The sequence below is a fragment of the Diorhabda sublineata genome, chromosome X, assembly GCF_026230105.1.
Source record: "Diorhabda sublineata isolate icDioSubl1.1 chromosome X, icDioSubl1.1, whole genome shotgun sequence".
Taxonomy (NCBI): Eukaryota; Metazoa; Arthropoda; class Insecta; order Coleoptera; family Chrysomelidae; genus Diorhabda; species Diorhabda sublineata.
Genome location: NC_079485.1, coordinates 34194916 through 34214681, shown reverse-complemented (window position 1 = coordinate 34214681; position 19766 = coordinate 34194916). Strand labels below are relative to the sequence as shown.

Sequence of the window (19766 nt, the reverse complement as noted above, 5' to 3'; positions counted from 1 at the left end):
TGCTTCTCTCGAATTTGCTGACGTGTCCACATTCCACATATAGTTGGATTTATTTATTACAATGAATTGAAATGAATTTTAGCCCTGAATGGAAAAGTAATTAATTGAAGATGCAATTTTATAGTATTGTTAAAAATGGGGTCATGAAAAACAAACAATTTCTTAATAGATGAAACAAAAACTTACTTTTCCCAAAGGATTGGTGAATCACGGCTTATAAATTTGACATTTTAGATTTGATTAGAAATGGCTACTTGTATGAATTTTAGATCTGTAATATACCACCCCGAATGAAACGGAAGTGGTGCCACAATATACAATAGATTTAGTGAAAAATATTTGAGTAAATCGCTAACCATTTTTAAGGGCATAAGCAATGGTGTGTTGAATTGAGAGAGATGTTACTTTTCTATTTTGATATAAGGGCGATTCTAAGATAATATCTCATATGTTATAAAAGATTCATAACCATTATTTTCTCCCTATTTGAATTGTTCTTTTTCTGTACGTGTGATTATGATTATTATCAACAACTAAACATCTGACTGCCTTACAAAGACCAAAAAAAATTGATAAACTGATGTGATTAACATTTCCATCTGTTTTATTCTAGATAATTTTCTGTTACCTTTAATCCTCTTCAAATGTCAAAAATAATTCATCAAATGTTTTCTGTTTTGTGAGAGATTGCGAATGTGACTCTCAAAGGGCTCACGGCATTTGATATTTACCGTAGAGTTAGCGTGTTGTAGCGTTAAATCTGTGTTACGTGCTATTATGGTCTGATAAAGGTTTCATTAGTAAACCGTTATCAGACTACAGGATGCAAATATACCCCCATGGTCCTGTAAATAATGCCATATATATATATATATATATATATATATATATATATATATATATATATATATATATATATATATATATATATATATATATATATATATATTTAAAAGGAAATAAAATTATCGTCGTCTTTATTCAGGAATATGATATGGCAAACTAAAAGGGAAAATAGAATTAAAAGAACGATATATCGATATTGTATTGCAATTTCAGGGCATTTAATATTTAATATAAATTAGAATAATTAAACCTTATAATAGCCACACCATCTGCCGTAAGAAGAGAAGTGTAAAGATTATTTCTACTTTATTCGTATTCTATACTTTTTGTCTTATTGTATATATATATATATATATATATATATATATATATATATATATATATATAGGTCACACTAACATATATTCTACATAACACCTTGCTCTGATTTTAGTCTGTATTGACCACCGTAAGATTTGACTATTAATCTTATTTCAACAATGTACTCAGAACATTTTTATCGACAGACCATTATATAAAAATAGTAACAAAACCTTTACAAAGTCTATGACATCTATGACAAACTTATCCCGGCTTAGATTGTCCAATAGGCATAATCTTTGAACAACCTGCATTGGTTTGTGATCTAAGGTAACTGACTAATTTTAGCATTTTTATGACAGTTTATGCAGACATTCTGGCCTTTCTAAAAGCTACACGTTGGTTATTAAACTGTTTAGTTCATTTAGTTTCGTAAAACATCTTGTCAGAGAAAGTGTTCGTAAGTGAACTGAAAACTCGAAAAAACGCCTATTTATGTCAAATAAAAGTGAAAAAGATTGATATAAAAATATCTTGCTACATTTCTGAAAACACCAAATTATGAAAGAATTCATATTGTTTGTTTTTTGTCAAGCACATACAATGTTAGAGGTCAAGTCAATGATTTTACATACATTATTTTTAAATATATGGAATCTATCCTGTTATTAAACGTTCATTTGAATATTATTATACAATGAATAATATAATCAATTATTTTTTATAATGAATGCCAAAAGAAACTTTAAAATTCAACATCAACACTTCTCAAAGTGAGAGCGTAATCTTTATTGAACTTCAAAAACTAGAAATGTACAAAAATTTATACGAACGATTCTGTTTTGCGTTCCAACCGACTTAGGTATTGTTTGAGAACCGTTTCCGGGACTGTCTTTTCGATACTTGGTTGATAGCAAGTACTGTTACAAGAACCGTGCATAGCCGGAGACTGCGCTGTAAATATCTATAAACTCTTCCGATAACCGTTCCAGGTACGGTCCCGACTAGCAGGTTGGAACAAACCTAATATAACAGATGATGAAATTCAAAGATATAATCCGATCAAGCGAAATACTGAAGAAAAAATAATGCCTAAAATTAAAAGATGCTTCATTCTTCAATAAAAAAGAAGTGTGTAAATCTTTGGCGTAGAAAAAAACGAAGTCATCTGCTTTCAACGAGAATATTTGCTGACATAAAGCATTTTTGTACTCCCACTCTCGAAACATTCCCAATAAGAAGGTCAACTTGCATGTAAATTTCGGCAATACACATTTAGTTCTGCCACTTACCAATGGTCGCGTTATTGTAATTAAAATGTGTCATTACTGTCAAGGTGAATGAAAATTTTTTCTAAATTCCCACACACTTTCCTGATGTGTGTTTTGAATAGGAAAAATTTTGTAAAATTTAATGCTCAACATCAAATTATCGTTATCACAGTTATGACTGTTTGGTAAACCAAGAATATTCATAAGCTGTAAATAAAGGTAAAGTAGACACTGATATAATCTTCGAAGAGCATCAAGTTGATAGTCCGAATGTTCATGCCTTAACATCTGGCAATTTACCTATAGAAGAGCATCATTTATTTCAACTATGATAAATTGATATAGTTTAGTCATTCCACTACTAAAGTACTGATATATTATGTATCTCTGGTATCAATTTTACTCATTTTGGACATATGTTGGTGGATAGATCGATTTAAACTTTCTGTATTTTGTTGAAAATATATGTAAATGTTATTTTGTAAATAAAACCTGTTTTAAAATATTTTTTATCGTGAATTTAGAAAACTGCGAAATCAGAACTGGGTGGAAATGAAAAACAGAGAATACAGTAGGTATTCTGTGTTGTAAATTTAAATAAACCGCGAAAATACATTAGCTCTGCCACATACCATTGAGGGCACTGGTATAGAAAATCCGCCATATTGTTTCCACCGAATAACAAGTTTGCATTTCTTCTTAGGGTATGTTCTGTGTCTCATATCATTGAGCATATAGCTCGCCAAAGATATTCTGTTAGCGTATACGTTCCTGAAAAATATCGCCAACAAATGATAGTTAAATGAATGTTAAATCTATTAGTTTCATAGATGTGAGCTACCACTGAAGAAAATACCAACATTGCGCAATGAATTAAAAATTGTGTCAAAATAAACATTATAAGAAAGGGCTACTACATAATCTGTTAGTGACGAAACAAAGTAATGATTATAAAAATCAAGGTAAGACAACGTGGAACGTTGAGGCGTCTATCGTCCAATTAGAAATAAAAATGGCGAATAGCATGCTGAAAAACGAAGTAGATAACAAAATTTCTCTAAGTGACAAGACGATTTATCTGAATTGTCGGAACATGTTGAATGAAATATATATTCGAAAGTAATAGATAGATTTTAAGTAAATAATATTTAATCTATTTTATTCGTTTCCATGACTCTTTTAGACTATTTATTTTGTATTTGAATATATAATATCCACTTTAATTCAAGTTTGTCAACCAGTTTGATGAGTACTCTCATAACAAATATACATTTTATTAATCTCACTCGTTAGAAAACAATTTTATAATATATTTACTCAACTCATGAACAAGACATTCGAAGCGGTATTTGACTCTTTGCGAAAGTTAATCACATTATACTCGCAGTTCGCCTACTTTGTACAAGGCTCGATTGGTTAGAATAAATCGTATGTTAAAATTGAAAAACATCCAAATAAAAGTTCCTTATTTACTTTACCAATAGTTATAGGACATTTATTAAGCCTTTTACATTAAATTAAATTGGAAATCTACATTTTTTATATGGTAAAATATTTTCTTCTATATATGATCAGTCAGTACTGTTCTCTAAATTTCTAAGGACGTTATCGGTTCCGTGAACCATGACCCGGAAACCGAACTGGTTCCAAACAAGATCCTTTCCCTTGATTGTAATTACCTTTTAACCGTGTCCTTGGTTCTTGAGTCATGCTAGGAAAGTTGTTCAGTGTTATACGATAATGCAATTTTATCAAACCTAAGATTTATGTGATATCTCTGATTGATTTCAGTAACATCGTTGATCGCTGCTTATAGCCCAGTAATCCAAACCATAATTCTCACATTAATCTATAGTCTCAAATTTTTCATTTTATTTATATGAATTCAATATATGAAGCGATACTAATTAGATTCTCTACATCAGAAAATAAGATTTATTTCATAAATTTTTTTAATCTTAAGTATTAACACTCTACAAATGAAATCAGCTCATTTTGGGGGGATATATTATAATGGTTTTAAAAATTCTATGTACAAAGTCAAAATAATCCTAGTCAGTCAATGTACTTCATCACACTCAAAGGCCACACAATTAAAATGGACAGTTTAATCTTCGATTCAAATAATAATAACTAATAAGTCGAATGTACGCCGTCAAATATGGCGGAAGAAGCTAAAAATACTTTCGATATTTTTTTATCTAGAAATCCTCAAGAGAGGTATTAAATCTATCGTGTAATGATGAAAAGAAAAAGGAATAAATTCTTCTTTTTTCGAAAAAGTGTTAATGGTTTATGTAAAAGAAAAGCTAACATTATTAAGGGCATATAATCATGTTTCAATTTACTTTAATATTCATAATTCACTTTGTCATTTTTCTTCACACCACGCTAACTCTGGATATGTATGTAATATTTTCCCAACCCTGATGAATGTTATGAACTGGTCTATACCATATAAAGCTTGCTGGTAATCGGAATCATTATCAAGACACGAGTAAACTGTGAACGCAAAAAGTGTGTTGCAAAACAATATCATAATGTAAAAATTGAATTGAATGACGTAACCGACATTTGATTCGCATCTTTCATTTGTGCGACCTAACGTGGCGAGTGCAGCTATTGAACAAAAAACAAAGGAACTTGTTGATATATTCAAAGCGTGTTAAGGGCACCATATTGTGAAGTATAACCCAATATTGTTTGTCTAGCTAATATTATATGTGTGAACATAATATATTTGACATTGAATAAGATATTTTTATTTTTCCATATAGATTCAATTAACGTTAGTACATCCTTCCCACCGATGCTCTGGTTTCTAAAGCGTCTCGAAAGAAAACTGATCAACCTCTGCAAATCGCTGATTTCGCAGATTATCTGGTAAAATTAAGACTTTGGCGTCCCTAAATACGGTTAGCATGACCTTCTCTGCTGAAGGTTGCATCTTGAATTAATTGATGGTAGTGAACATCGACGTTTCCACTTTTCACTATAAATTTTGGTCTCTTCATCATAGTAATGGATCCATAACTAATCATTTGTCACTAATCTTCATTTTTTCGTGGAAACTGCGTTAAAAGACACCTGCAAATGTCTTATAGTTTGCTCGAGTGCATTTGTAACATCGCGCCTACATATTTTAATATTCAATTTTGGCATGGTATAAGAGACCACTATCTTGAACTATTTGTCTGATAAATCACACGTGGTCTTGCAACAGGAGATCATGGACTTTTTCAACATTTTCGTGAGTGTTACCGATTGTCGTCGCTGCACCCACTTGTTCGTCGGTACAAGACTGTCTACCATTTAGATAGTTAAGCTATCATGTCCATGCTTCTCTGTCAGTCCAGAGTTCCTTATCCGGGGATGTAAAGATTTCTTATTTTTCATTTTTTTTTTCAATATCTAATTATGAAAAGATTGGAAAACAGGCAAGGCAGAAGTGCCACAGATCAAATGGTTATCCTAAAACAATTACAATGTGTTAGTTATGAGCATAATCTACAACTGCACAAGGTCTTTTAAGTAAATGTACGATACAGTTAGTAGACCAAAGTTGTTTGATTAAGATAAATTAAGATAAATAATTAGTAAGCATGACATTGAAGAAAACTACATACAATAAGGTATCGGTAGATGGTTTTGACACATGCTTTCAATGTAGATAAATGAATGAGACAAGGTGACCTACTCTCGTCGAACGTTGTTCAACGTATTAGAAACCATTATGAGGAAAATACATAAGGTAGAAGATACCTATTGTCTACATGCATAGAAACCGACTGGGATACAACATATTTCCAATCACTATCATACTAAAATAACATTCAACTGCAAACCTTAAAGCTCAATTATTCTCCTGTATTGCAGAAAACTGTCAAAATAATGTATATTGTGAGATGAGCGATCACATTGAACCTAAACGAGAAATTCTTTCATTACGATTATTAAAAAATACTGAAAATATATGGATATTCAAAACGTATTTATTTTGAATACTATAATGAGTAAATGAGTAATGAATAAATATTAGTTCATACGCATTCTGATGTACAGGGTGTCACGTATAAGAACCGACACAGGACCACCAAATATATGACAATTTACCTCTATACAAAGTAGGGCTCCAATTTTCGAAAAAAAAATAATTTCTTTGCAATCTTTTAACTTAAATATACCTAATGTATGTCGGTCGAACCTTCACCGCCGAAAATTCACAGAAGTTTTTCACCTGTCAGTTAATTTAACAAATTTCTTTACAATGGATAATTAGAATGTTTCATAAAACGTGGTTTTCAAGAAAAAGTCGAATAACCAAAGACATGCTTTCAACAATCATATTTAAAGACTATAAAAAAGTATAGAGTTGGCTATGAATTTATGAATAAAATTTGACAATTTGCAATTCAGTTAATCTATTAATTGAATTGTTATAATTATTTATTAAATGAGTAGAAAAATTTTATTTCGTGAACAAGTGGATATGTTATTGGTGATAGGTTTTTGTGAAGGAAACAATAAAAGAAGCCTGTAAAATTTCGGAACAGGTTTTTCGCATATTAGCACTGGAACTTTATCTAAACAGAGTGGCATATCAAGATAATCTGTACACCGATGTAATTTACTCCATCCATATGTAATAACAATGTTATAAGTCCCTCTTATCAATAATATTCACCTCAAAGGGGAATATTTTAGAACCTTCAGCGCTAATGGTTCAACAATTAATAAAACATTTTCGACATTAGCTGGAGTCATTCTCGATATAATAGAATTGTTTTGAATAATTTTAAAATAGAATTACAGCTACTGGTAAAAAAGTAATTTAATTTCCAATTATTTAAAATCTTCAAACGAAATCGAATTAATTAGCTTCTACATTTCAAGTAACATTCTTTGCATAGAAATATATTTCTTAACTTCAATATTCAACTTAATGACATATCAGTTTCACAGGTCTTCTGTAGTTTACTCATATAAAGAAAATACGAGTTTTGAAAAGCTTAGAAAATATTCATAACAACATCTGTAATGTAAAGATTATCGTGAAATATTTCATAACTGAAACATATTAGTATTATAAACTCTATTTCATATTATATTCTGAACTAAAATTATATATTTTTCATTCATTCTACAACGGAACATCATTTGTTTTTTAAGTGTATAACTAATGAGAAAGTTGATAATGAGACAGACTTTCCCATCACTGAAAAATATCTGTGACGAATTGTCTTTCTTATTTGGTTCAAAAATGAAGGCGAAAACATAAAAATTAAAAATTAACTTTCATAAACAATTATTGTTGAGTTCAGTTTAAAACAGGATTTACAATTAGATAACGTTAAGGCAAGGCTATTAGGAGACTAGGTATATTTTATCTTTCCCACTTAGATTATGAATAATCACCGTAATATGGAACTTAACGCTGCTGCTCTAAACAGCGCCACCCAAAACGAAAGAATTTTCAGGGCCACACATACAAAATATTCCAGAATCCATCCAAAACACCCACAAAAAGAAACATCTAGCGACAAGAATATTACTGATTAACTTATTAAATACATTACAGAACAAATATTGCATAATATGTGGTTTATGTATAGGAATGAATGTAACAATTTTGTCATTAGTGTATATCGTTCTAATAATTCCTTTATAAATAGGTCATGTCCATAAAGAAATTATCATTTCAAATATATTTAAATACACGACTTTTATTGTTTACCACATTTGTGCTACAAACATTGTTATCGGTAATGGCATAAAAAATTTACAAGTTTTTAAAGAATTTCAACTTGTCACGTTACGATAACACGTAAAAATACGTTGGCCATTTCTCTTATGCACCTGAATTTCATAAATGATATCCGATAATGAAAAATTTAAATGAAACAAGTGGAAATATATACTTGTATTATTTACCTGGCCATAGAAACAAGTTTCATACTAGCACAAGTAGGTAGAATTTGAAGAAAAACATTTATATAATGATCTTCAATATAATCACTATAAATAATGATAATTTAACCTTATGAATCAATATAACTACCTTAGAAATTGACATAAAACGATATACAACCGTATTATCAAATTATAATAAATTTGACATTTGATATGATGTTTATCATTAACTGTGTATTTAATTTGTTTCATATAAATCATTTCTTCGATTGTTGCTGTTTGGTCATTTGTATCATGAGTTGAGATTTCTGGACAATTGTGTTTTACATTTTGTACACGTTTGGCTGTTGATGCACTTTTAGTATATACTAATATATATTTGTTGATGTATTAGCTAGGAAAGTAGTTGTGCTGTCCTTTAAAGAAAGGCAGACTTTATTTTTAAATATTAAATTTCGAAACAATTTTTAAAGATAAATCGTAAAAATGATATATATTTATATATTGGACATAAGACAGTTAATTTTCGATCTAACAAAGAAACAAGACAATTTTTCTCCATAATCATCTTTATTTTTTAACATAGTCTCCTTTCAAGTTTTTCAACGTTGAAATGTCGTCCTACATGGTAGAAATCTTCTCATTCATGTTAATAGAAATATCGTTCTTCATTTCAGAAATTGACGATATCAAAGTGGAGCACTCGTCTTTGAATAGATAAGTTTCTGGATCAAATCTGTCACTTATCAGTCCTACTTGGAGTCTTTCTACCAATTCACTCTTCTTACCGGACGTTTCCAACTCGCGATTCTCCAGCCCGACTTACATTTCCGCCACTTTCAGGTCACAAGGTCTCTTAGCTATGTTTATGTCATTATTTATTTATTTACAATAATCAACTCCTGACACCAATGTAATGTTTTTATTATTTATTTACTTTTTCTATTCGTGGGGTGAATTTATAAACACTGTGTCCTACTCACTCAATTTGTTTAAACATTTCACACTTCTACGCTTATATAATTTATTTATTTTCTTCGGTTACTTTTCTATTTCGTTCCGTTCACTATGACTATTTCTTATAAACTAACTAACCGCGCTAAACAAACTCGTTATATCCAAAACGAAGTTCTCAAAAATTCTAGAACATAAAGAAATAAATAAAAAGACCTTGCTAGACATTAATTCAAAAGAAACAGTGTAAACAAATCGTCCGATAAAAATTTATATAAAATAACACCAAAGGGGCCGCGATTTCGCCAAATCTTAGAATTCCACTATTACCGGAGAAGGCCGGATTCATGTCGGGGACGATATCGTAATAATAATATGATAAATTGTAATATGCCAGCATCTTGTTCGACGGGAAGTTGAATATGTTGCACACTTCTCGCAATACCACCCTTAGTGCTATTATAATGGGTTTTTCGTTGGCAGTGTTATCATGATGCATGCTTGAGATTGATACGGCCGACTTTCCTCGTTTCGTTACATACGACATCAAAGTTTTCGTCGCAGTAAATCAAAAATTTGACAACTGTAGTAGACGTTGTCTGTTGGGAGCAAATTCTGACGGTATCATTCTTTGATTTTTCTTTGCGGTCCCGACATAAGTAATACTTTTCGTTTCGTTATCCCCTTGTATATTTTCTGTTGATATTTGCAATTAGTTCGACCTCGACGCACAATTTTAGTCGGACTTTTATGTAAGACTCGAACTGTTTCCAGTGTAGACTTTTACTTTAATTGCATATTTTGTTGGCTTGTTCGGAATATTTATTCTGAATGAACATTTACCTAGTATTATATCCATTGTCATGTTAGGTCCAGGTATATAATTATTCTTAAATTTATTTACAAATTCAAATAAATCTAAAATAGAAGCAATTTTTTTTGTGTCACTCTTTTGACTTAGTCAAGTGATATCGAATCTTAGGCATGACAAAAGAAGCAAAAGCTGTGCAAGTGGCATTGTGCACCTAAAATGACCTCTGCCTGTTCCATCCGTTGCCCACACTGATTTGAAAGCTTCAATTTCAGTTTTATTTATCACACCAACGAACGTCGAAGCAAACTTTTGTCGACTATTTCAGGGTCTTTTGAACGTAGCGTTATGAGGTTAATTTTTTCATTTGTATACGTTAATACAATTTTTAATATCAATCGTAGCTTCTAAAGGTGTGGAAGGTGGGTTCGCCCGTGCGGGTTCTTTCAGTTCTGGTAGAAATCTTATTCTGTTGTGAGACTTGACTGTAACTTTTGCTTTTTCAAACTCTTTGGTAGAATATTTGCCATGCCAAGAATTTGGTTCTTGTGTACATCACATTCCTCTCCATCAAAGGAATAATCTAATGTACTAGCTGTTTCATGATCACTATATATCACTATATAAGTCTTGGTCACTTTCGTCGCCGCGGCTAAATATAAATTGTGTAGATATCTTGTGTATATTTCAAAATTCTCTATTATATGTACTTCCAAATCTCTATTAATTGCTTGAGAGGCCATGATTACTATAATTGATAGGATATATGGTATATTATTTAATTTTTTGAACTAATTGGAAACAAAAAGGAAGCTTTAGTGCAACAATCATAAAAATTGAGATAATATTTTTTTAAGTACCTTATTGTTAGTTAGGGAAAAGCACTATACCTTCCAATCTGACACTGAACACCATTCCTGTGAGTTGCACTTCGGGTTAATGAATTTACATATTCATTTTTAATATTTATACTTTTGATTTTTTCTTTGAAATGTACTTTTTAGATAGTATGTATTTTGGTATAAATGTTTTAAAATATTTTTCCAATAATTGGATAATATATTTTGGGAACGTAGTGTTATGAATATTTAGTGTCTGTGCGTCTGCTGTAGAAATACGATGTTTTTCTTTCCAAGAGAAAATTGTTTTGATACAAATTTGTAAAATCCTGTTTTTTTGTAATTCCTCCATTTTATTATTATAATCTGATCTCATAATAAGTTTTATTAGATTGTCTGCTTTGAAAATTTTTTGATATTAATGCTTTATAAATTCTTTGGTTTCACTTATATTTTCATATTAAACTTATTTTTAAATTAAGCGATAATATTGCAAGTGTCAGATCTTGTTTCATGTTTTTTTCCTCATTATTGAGATAACTAGTATTTTTTTGCATATCAGAATTTTTAATGTCATGTTATATTTTGATAAGGACCAATATTCAGTGGAAACGTCAAACATATTTTTTATTAGAACGTATTATTTATTTAAACAATATAAATCTAAAATTAAGGTTTTAAATTAAAAGAAATTCAATACTGTCATTATAAAACATTTTTGGTAGATATACGAACATTATATAATGCACCCAGTATGAATACTACTTTCAAGCACACGATACATGGTAAATAAATAAAAAATATTGAAGAATCGCTTCCGAACTTGCTATGCTATCGTTGAAATATTTCTTTCGCCACATGATATTTTGTAATGTGTCCATTGTTAGCTCTCAATAAATACACAATATTCCGAAGTATGCATTTTCTAACCTACATATTTGAGTAGAAAGCGTGGTATGTACGAATTGCCATAAGACCACCAACTAAAGAAACTATTCCTATATTAATACGTCTTGATCTAGTTCTCACACCCACACCCATCCTTTGATATACTTATAGATATTAAATTAAATATGTCAAATCATTTTGAAATAGTAAGTTATGAATAAAACCGAAATCATTTATACAATAAATATTTATGTTGTAAAGATCATAATATACATATCATCATGGTACAAGTCATGAACGTTATCAAACGAGGCACAAGCCGAGTAGTAATACATGACGTGTGCCGTAATGTTTGTAAATGATTCTAGTTTCATGGGGAATGATTGAATTTGTTATTTCTCGATCTTTTTTAATTTAATTAGTTTTTTTTTTCATTTATTAAAGTTCATAAAATATCGAACTCAAGACATATTCTACTTTATTAATTAAAAACAGGCAACGTTTTTTCCCAAGTTATTCCGCTTTGAATTATTATTAGTATTAGAATACCTTTCATGTTTGGAATATGACGATAGTCCATACTTGGTTTTTTTTTTATTAATAACAACAAAATGATAAACATTTCATGAATTTGAAATTACAGCAAAAGTCCTGTAGCAATCCAGTCGCAGAATCCATGCAAGTTGCAAAACATGTTGAAAGTGCACTTAATAGAGGGACTCCTCAAACAAATCTTAGGTGAGGTGGATAACCGTCGTCGTGCCAGAATATTATATTTCAATGTGCCGAGTGCTAAATTCATGTAATTCGTGCACAAAAAAATGTAAACACCTTTTTCTAGTCAACGTGTCCTCATACAAGTATAGCACAATTTAATAGCCATCCAATAACCGTCAATACGAGTACACATTTGTATCCCAAACTGTTTGGAAACGAGTTGAACAAAGTGTGCATTTTCATTCGAATAATAATTATATGTGTTCACTACACGATTTTCATTCCAATTTGGTCATAGAAGCGACTTGCATCACTACAAAATTGAGAACGAATCAGAGAAATAAAATTCATTCTTTCTTCGACCTTTCAAAATGCTTTTAAGAGTACCTTTGCATATTTCGATTTCTTTAGCAATTTAAGAAAAGTATGGGAGTTAACACTCAACATATACAAGTACATTGATATCATTATTTCTTACAGTATTTCAGTGTGGTGCATTAATTAAATTAGGTATCGTTTGTAATTACGTGATATTCTATACTATAGATTCGAGTAACCGTCATCAATTTTTAAATATAAAAAGTATCAGTTTCTTCATAGTAAATATTGTTTCTGTGAAGTTCCTTAAAATCTGGGCGAGACCATTTCTCATTTTCATGATTCAGTAATGTAAAATTTGCTAATGTTTTTGTTATTAATAAAAAAACCAAGTAAGTGCTATCTTTGTATTTCAATAATGACACGTAATTTTCAATGGAAGTATTCAGGAGGTGCTATTTGAAAATGAATAATCAGAGGTACTATAGGACTATTAGATTAGTACTGTACGTTCATAGGCTCGTAAACAAGTCTAAACCTGTCTGCCTTTTCTTTTCTAATAATTTTTTTTAAGTCTAGGTGTTGCTAGCAAACAGTAGACACATGTCACGCTTATTACTAACTGTGTTTTTATATGTGCTGTGCTCGGAATTGCCCAGTAAGCTATTTATAATTTTAGTGTGCAGCAATAGTTTTTATAAGATTTTTTTCCAAAAATAAAAATGGAATATCCCAATAGTGTTAATTATTATTGGGATATTATTTCCCTTCAATAATGAATAACCTATATATTCAAACTTTTCTCTTTAGAATGGATAAACCTTTGTTAGACAAACAGCTCCATGATATTGTGGACAACATTGATTTTGAAGAGTAATTATACCAATTTTAAGACAGTAATGATATTGATATAGATAAAAACTATATACAACCATCTAGCGATGATTATTCTACATTGAAGATACTGCAATGACAAAAATTTTGGATGATGTACCGTGTACATAACAAATAAATCTTCAGAAATAAATGATGTGCTCAAATTATTTCCTAAAAGCTTATTTGTATGGTTTTTCCAATGCACCAATCAACGCTTATAACTTGTAGAAAGAAAATATAGAAGAAATATTTAGGCATCGAGTGAAGAAATAATGATCGTGCTTGGTTGTTCTCTCATAATAAGCTACAATCGTTTTCTAGCATTCCATATTTGTTGGTCTCACAGAAAATCTTTAGTTAACGATGAAATTAAAAGCGGGATAGATTTCAGTTGTAAATTTAATAACCCCGAAAAACCAAAAACGCTTCCAAGGAGTATTACATAGAAGAAGAATTATTATACTGTCTAAAAAACTGCCAAAAGTCATAGTACGTATCAATCAATTGAAGAGACGATGACAAAATTCAAGAGATCATGAATGGAACAATATGTTCTTCTAAAACCAATCAAACGAGTTATACTTCACATAATCAATATTTACTATGAAGAAAATGATACTTTTTATATTTAAGAAATGATGACTGTTCGAATTAATTGTGTGGTATCCACAAATTCCAATTGAAAATTAAATATTATAAGCACCCACAATTTATATTCAGTTCATACATATATAAAAAAAAGTGCGAGCCATTGGGGATATCGATATCGACAAAATGCTTAACAGACATTATGTTCTTTGGAACATATGTAATTTTATATTCATCGCGGTATTGGCCAGGAAAGTAATTTTCTCCTTTGAAGAACGGAAAACTGTGTTTTCGAATTACTCAAATCAAAATAATTTCAGTGGTGCTAAGTAGAAATTATATATTTTTATGTAGATGTGATAAAAATATGGCAAATGAATTTTTATAGCAGAACTACTATACCAATTGCAACTAGAATGTCTCATAGCCTCATGTGTTGAGGCAAACGGTGATAAGTTTAGTCTCTTCCATCTTAAATGCAGTGATGTTTACAGTAGCGAGAAGTACTGCATACGTAATAGAAGCACTTGTAGCATCAGTCTCGTTATTAGTTACTATATTTCGTATATTAGTAAATTTGAAATTTTGATATCTTCTCACTGGTGTAAAGCTTAGTTTTTTTTAATAACACATTTTGGTCCTATATTTTATTATTAAAATGGATGTTTCCCGTTCATCATTCTTATTGTGCTTATGAGCTTACTAAAGAGTTTACGATCTCCATTCAAATTTTTTTTATTGCCAAATAGCAAAATTTCGAGTGCTATGTGGCGGTTACTATAAATCACCTGCCGTGGAAACGTTTTTTTATCATAGTCTATTCACATTTTTATATTTTGGGAAAGAATGCATTCAAAACGCTAGCTGAAATCTTTCTATTCCAGTGTTAATCCAATAAACTTTGCCAATGTTTTAGTATGTACATATATATTGGGTCCTAAAATATTATATAAAGTTTGTTCGGTAAAATAAAATAATTTGTAACATAATGGATGATTGGACATAACAAATTTGACTGGTCAAGTATTTTTAAGCTCACTGACGGATTACGAGTAACATTTCTTGATATCAGTACATTCTCGTATAACTAGTGAATCACAAACTATAATTAGCTATTAAAAATAATAAGAATGTAGTTGCTTAGAAATGAAAACGTACACGCCATATTTTGCATAATTACTAAATCACTTTTTAATAGAAGATAAGTAGTTTGTGAAGAACAGAAAGAGATATTTCTTAGTTAGTTATATTATCAAATGAAGGAAATATCAGACATTTATCTGTATGACATAGAATATATATCAAGATAATTTAGTTGTCATGTTACCGGAATTTCTTTTTTTTTTTTCATCGTAATAATTTAATTTGTTTTTTTTTTATATATATTAATATGTTATTTCCATGCTTATTTAGGAAAAATATAAATTATGACACCACTATTGTACTCGTAATTCAAAGTAGGTAACGCTAGATTTCTATTTTTCATATTATTGTTTGCCATTTCAAAGCTTGGTTACTTTGTACTATTCCATTCATAAGTTTATAAAAATTGGTAACTGTAGTATATTACGATTAAACTGGAAAAAATATATAAGGGTAAAAAAGGAGTAGGAGTAGGTAACGACAACAACTACTTTGATCATTATGTGAACAAAAATAACTATATCTGCTGTAAAAATGGGAACGTGGGGAAATGGAAGTGAATAAAATTTGAGAAAAATGAACTTCCAAAAAAATTTAATAAAATAATCGAAAAATATGGGACAATAGAAGATGAGGAGAGATATTGAGTTATTCCAAAATTAACAGCACAAAAGATCAGTTTCCATACGAAATTCTGAAAGGTATGTTCTGTTAACTCAATGATATAATAAGAGAATCATCTAGTTTTTGGTAAATAAATTTAATCGTGCCGTCAGTGTAAAAAACAAATTGCATTCCAATTAGTATTACAAAGAGGTATCGAAACAGGCATAACTAAAATTGTGAGGTTCTTATATGAATATTACAGAACTAAGATATGAAATCGGAAGTAATGTAGCTTTAAATTAAAATCTCTACATGAGAAAGAAAGATAAATTTATATATTTTCGGACAAAGTACATTACTCAAAAATTACAATGTAGTCGTTTAATACCGGTCAATTACATTAGGCTTGCCTTCTACATCTTATACAGAACCACTGGTTCTCTTGTTCATGTATACAAAGGCACAATAAAATATTATTATTTTCGGACAATGACCTTGGAATTGTGAAAAAACCCATCGGAACAACAAAAATTTGAATTGCGCAACAAAATCATATTTTTGGAGGTGCCTAAGTTTTTTGAAAGTCTAGCTGTAGTCTAATTACTTTATTTATAATCAGTAAACTTAAACCCAGTACATAAAATTGATACCTTTACCCTAAGACGCTCATTAAATATTATTGTTAACTTTTACTACGGAAATTCGGGAAATTTTTATCTCCCTGTTAAGTAAAACATGCGTACTTAATGTGTTGAGAAAATCCCGGAGAATGATTATTAAAAAACCAGTCTATGGTCTTAAGGAACACAACGCACTTTGATGCTAGACTCTATGATGATTTTCAACATAGTTATTGAAGTTTGTTTTTCCCATACTTCAGCAATCTCGCAGTGGCGAAAAAATAAAGTAATCCTACATCATACATTGTACGCAAAAAGGGTAAGATACCATTTTTGTAGACAATTTAATAAACTTTCTTTCTGTAAGTTGTTTTTCGTTGTTCAAAGTATAATCAAAAAACCCATTTGCTTATTTTAAACACAATTTGCTTTCTGCCACTCATTTTTTAGTAAAACACTTTTCTTAAAATACTTATAATCAAAATGTGTGCCAATTTGTGCATTGTTATTAATTCATATTCATAATACTATTCCCAATAGAATAATGAACCGATTAAAACTGAATAATTAAGTTTTAAGTTAATATGTATCTTTGTAAAAGTGATAACAGTTTATATTGATATACGAAAAAGTTTCCACATTTCCTAAAACACCATTTTACATTATTCCTGACGAAATATTACTATTTATATTTCGATAAAAGGTTTTTGGAATTTTATTATAGGAATACTCATTGTTATAGGTCAGATGAAGACGACCCAACTGGTAGTAAGTTTACAAGAATGGAAGACGAAAATATTCAAGACAAGGAGAGATTTGCTAGGTATGTATTAAATTAATTATCACAAACTCTCAGATACTCTTCTTAGTTAATATTGAAATATGGAAGGTATTTTATGCGAACTAATTTATTTCACCTTTAATATTGTTATGACAATTTCAATCTCTAATATGTATTAAAATTTATTCAATAAAAAATAATGTGATCTACATATTATTTTTAGTGCTCAATCGCTTTGTATTAGTCCGATTTTTCCGTGGCTATGATTTGTCTTTAAATTTTTTTCAAAACAATCTGTCGTTAGAGGAGGGACTCTGTACAACCTCGACCGGTGGGTTCGAAGTTCGAGTAGCGTACCATCGTCATCGATGGTCATACCGTCTAAAACATCGAATGCTATTTAGAGTTGGGCAATAACTTTTTCGGTAGTAACATCAAAGTATTACTTTCTAAAAAAAATCAATATTTAAAAAACATCAATTTATAATAAGGCATGAATTTAAATCTAATATTCAGCAATTAAAAACATAAGGAATTCGACAGCGATATGAGCTTTCGGTGGAGTGATTGAGCATTGGAATAGTTATAACAAAAAATATATAGAAGGAGATAACGATTTGATAAAGTAACGAAGCAATAATAAAGTACGACAACTAAGCTGAAAATGAACCCAAAGAAGATAATAAAGATACATATATTTTGTATCTATGGAACGAGTACATAAATTGTACATATAATAGAATCTGGTTGTAATAAATATTATAGATGTGAAGAAATTATAAAACTAATATAACAACTTGATTTTCTAAACAGTAATAACAATCAATAGTACTAAATGTCGGTAAAAAATTATATACAATACGATGGAATGGTAATAGAACAATTATATGAAAGCTGTAGGAATCATAAATTTGAGGACAAATAGAAGACAAAAAACGTAAAAAGTAACAGATAATTCAAAACACAAAATTGCGTGAAAATTTCTTTTCGTATTAGATTTTTGAAAGAAGTGGAACAAAAAGAATGTTATGGTACAACTGTCTAAGAAACTTGACATTTCGGCATCTTTATTGATACATACATACATATTAACTTTTTCACACTGTCAAAATAATTCACAAAATAAACGAGAAATATTACTTTTTTAAGGATTTATTTTTAATTATTAATTGAGTATTTATTATAAAACAATGTTCTCATTCATTGGAATAATGGTTGATAGTAAAGTTTGAACAATTACCTCCTACATAAATTCCTGAAGATTTTTTATCATTTTGCTAATCAGCAACGTTAAATATTTAAAGAAGAGTGCTTTAATAGTTTTTTATCAGATATAATTTGTTTTGAGGAAGATGGACAATTCAATATTTCATTAGAAAACTATATGTTTCTGCTACGGAGGCAGATTTCCAGCCAGTGTGACGTTTTATGAACTTATTTTTTTCAAGACAACAGTCGTTCAAAGCGATAACTTATTAGGACAAAAAACCACGTCAAGATGTATTGGAAGTATTTATTTCTAATTGTACAAAAATCTTGTTTGCATTTCGTGTAGAAAGTTCGTGTTTTGTGGCACATTCGAGAGAATTTTTAACCTCGACCATCTCCTATGCGATTAAGAAAACACTCATTTTACGCAGGTGATACGAAAATTTAATGCTGATTTTCCAATCTCCGATACTATCAAATTGAAGATCTTGTGAAACTGTTGCATATGCCATTTTCAGTATTTGCGTTAGATAGATAGCCGCAGAACCTCAAATATTTCTGGGCTCAATACCTCGGGTAACTATTAGGCGCTTTTTGAGGTTGTCAGCCAAAAATATACTATCTTAATAGATGAATTTCATAAGCTGCAGTTTGAAAGACGAAACATTGAAATTTGTGAGGTTAATATATAAGAGGTTTCTAATGTACAAAGCATATAACGGCTTATTAGTTGACCTTTATTAGTTGATAATAACGAAATGTTTCATATGGTATTTTATTTTAAATTTTTAAAGAAAAAAAAATTGATTTGTTGCATAATATGTGATCAGTAACTGATTTTGCCCAGCTCTTCACATTTTAGTTTTCTTGGTCTTTGAAAGGCCTGTGGACATTCTATGGTAGAAGACGGCATTAAAAGGGAGCATCTAGCGTCGTGTTCCCGAGCAGTCGTGACCTGCCGCGGGGAGCGTACAGCACACCATCGAACAGCGAATAGTATATACCGTACAACACAGAACGGCAACGAACGAACGACGGATACAATTTCCCACGCTGCCGAGCCTCCTTCTCCTCCCCCTAGTACCCCCC

At 30.1% G+C, this 19766-nt stretch overlaps 1 protein-coding gene across 10 annotated transcripts in view; it reads left to right on the top strand.

Moving 5' to 3' along the window:
• LOC130451000 (aryl hydrocarbon receptor nuclear translocator homolog) overlaps positions 1–19766 on the top strand; it is a 96580-nt gene that overhangs the window by 32428 nt on the left and 44386 nt on the right. For all 10 annotated transcript variants that reach the window (XM_056789780.1, XM_056789781.1, XM_056789773.1 and 7 more), the window contains one exon: positions 17430–17510. In XM_056789780.1, coding sequence (XP_056645758.1) covers positions 17430–17510 — 81 coding nt within the window. The remainder of the gene's footprint in view (positions 1–17429; positions 17511–19766) is intronic.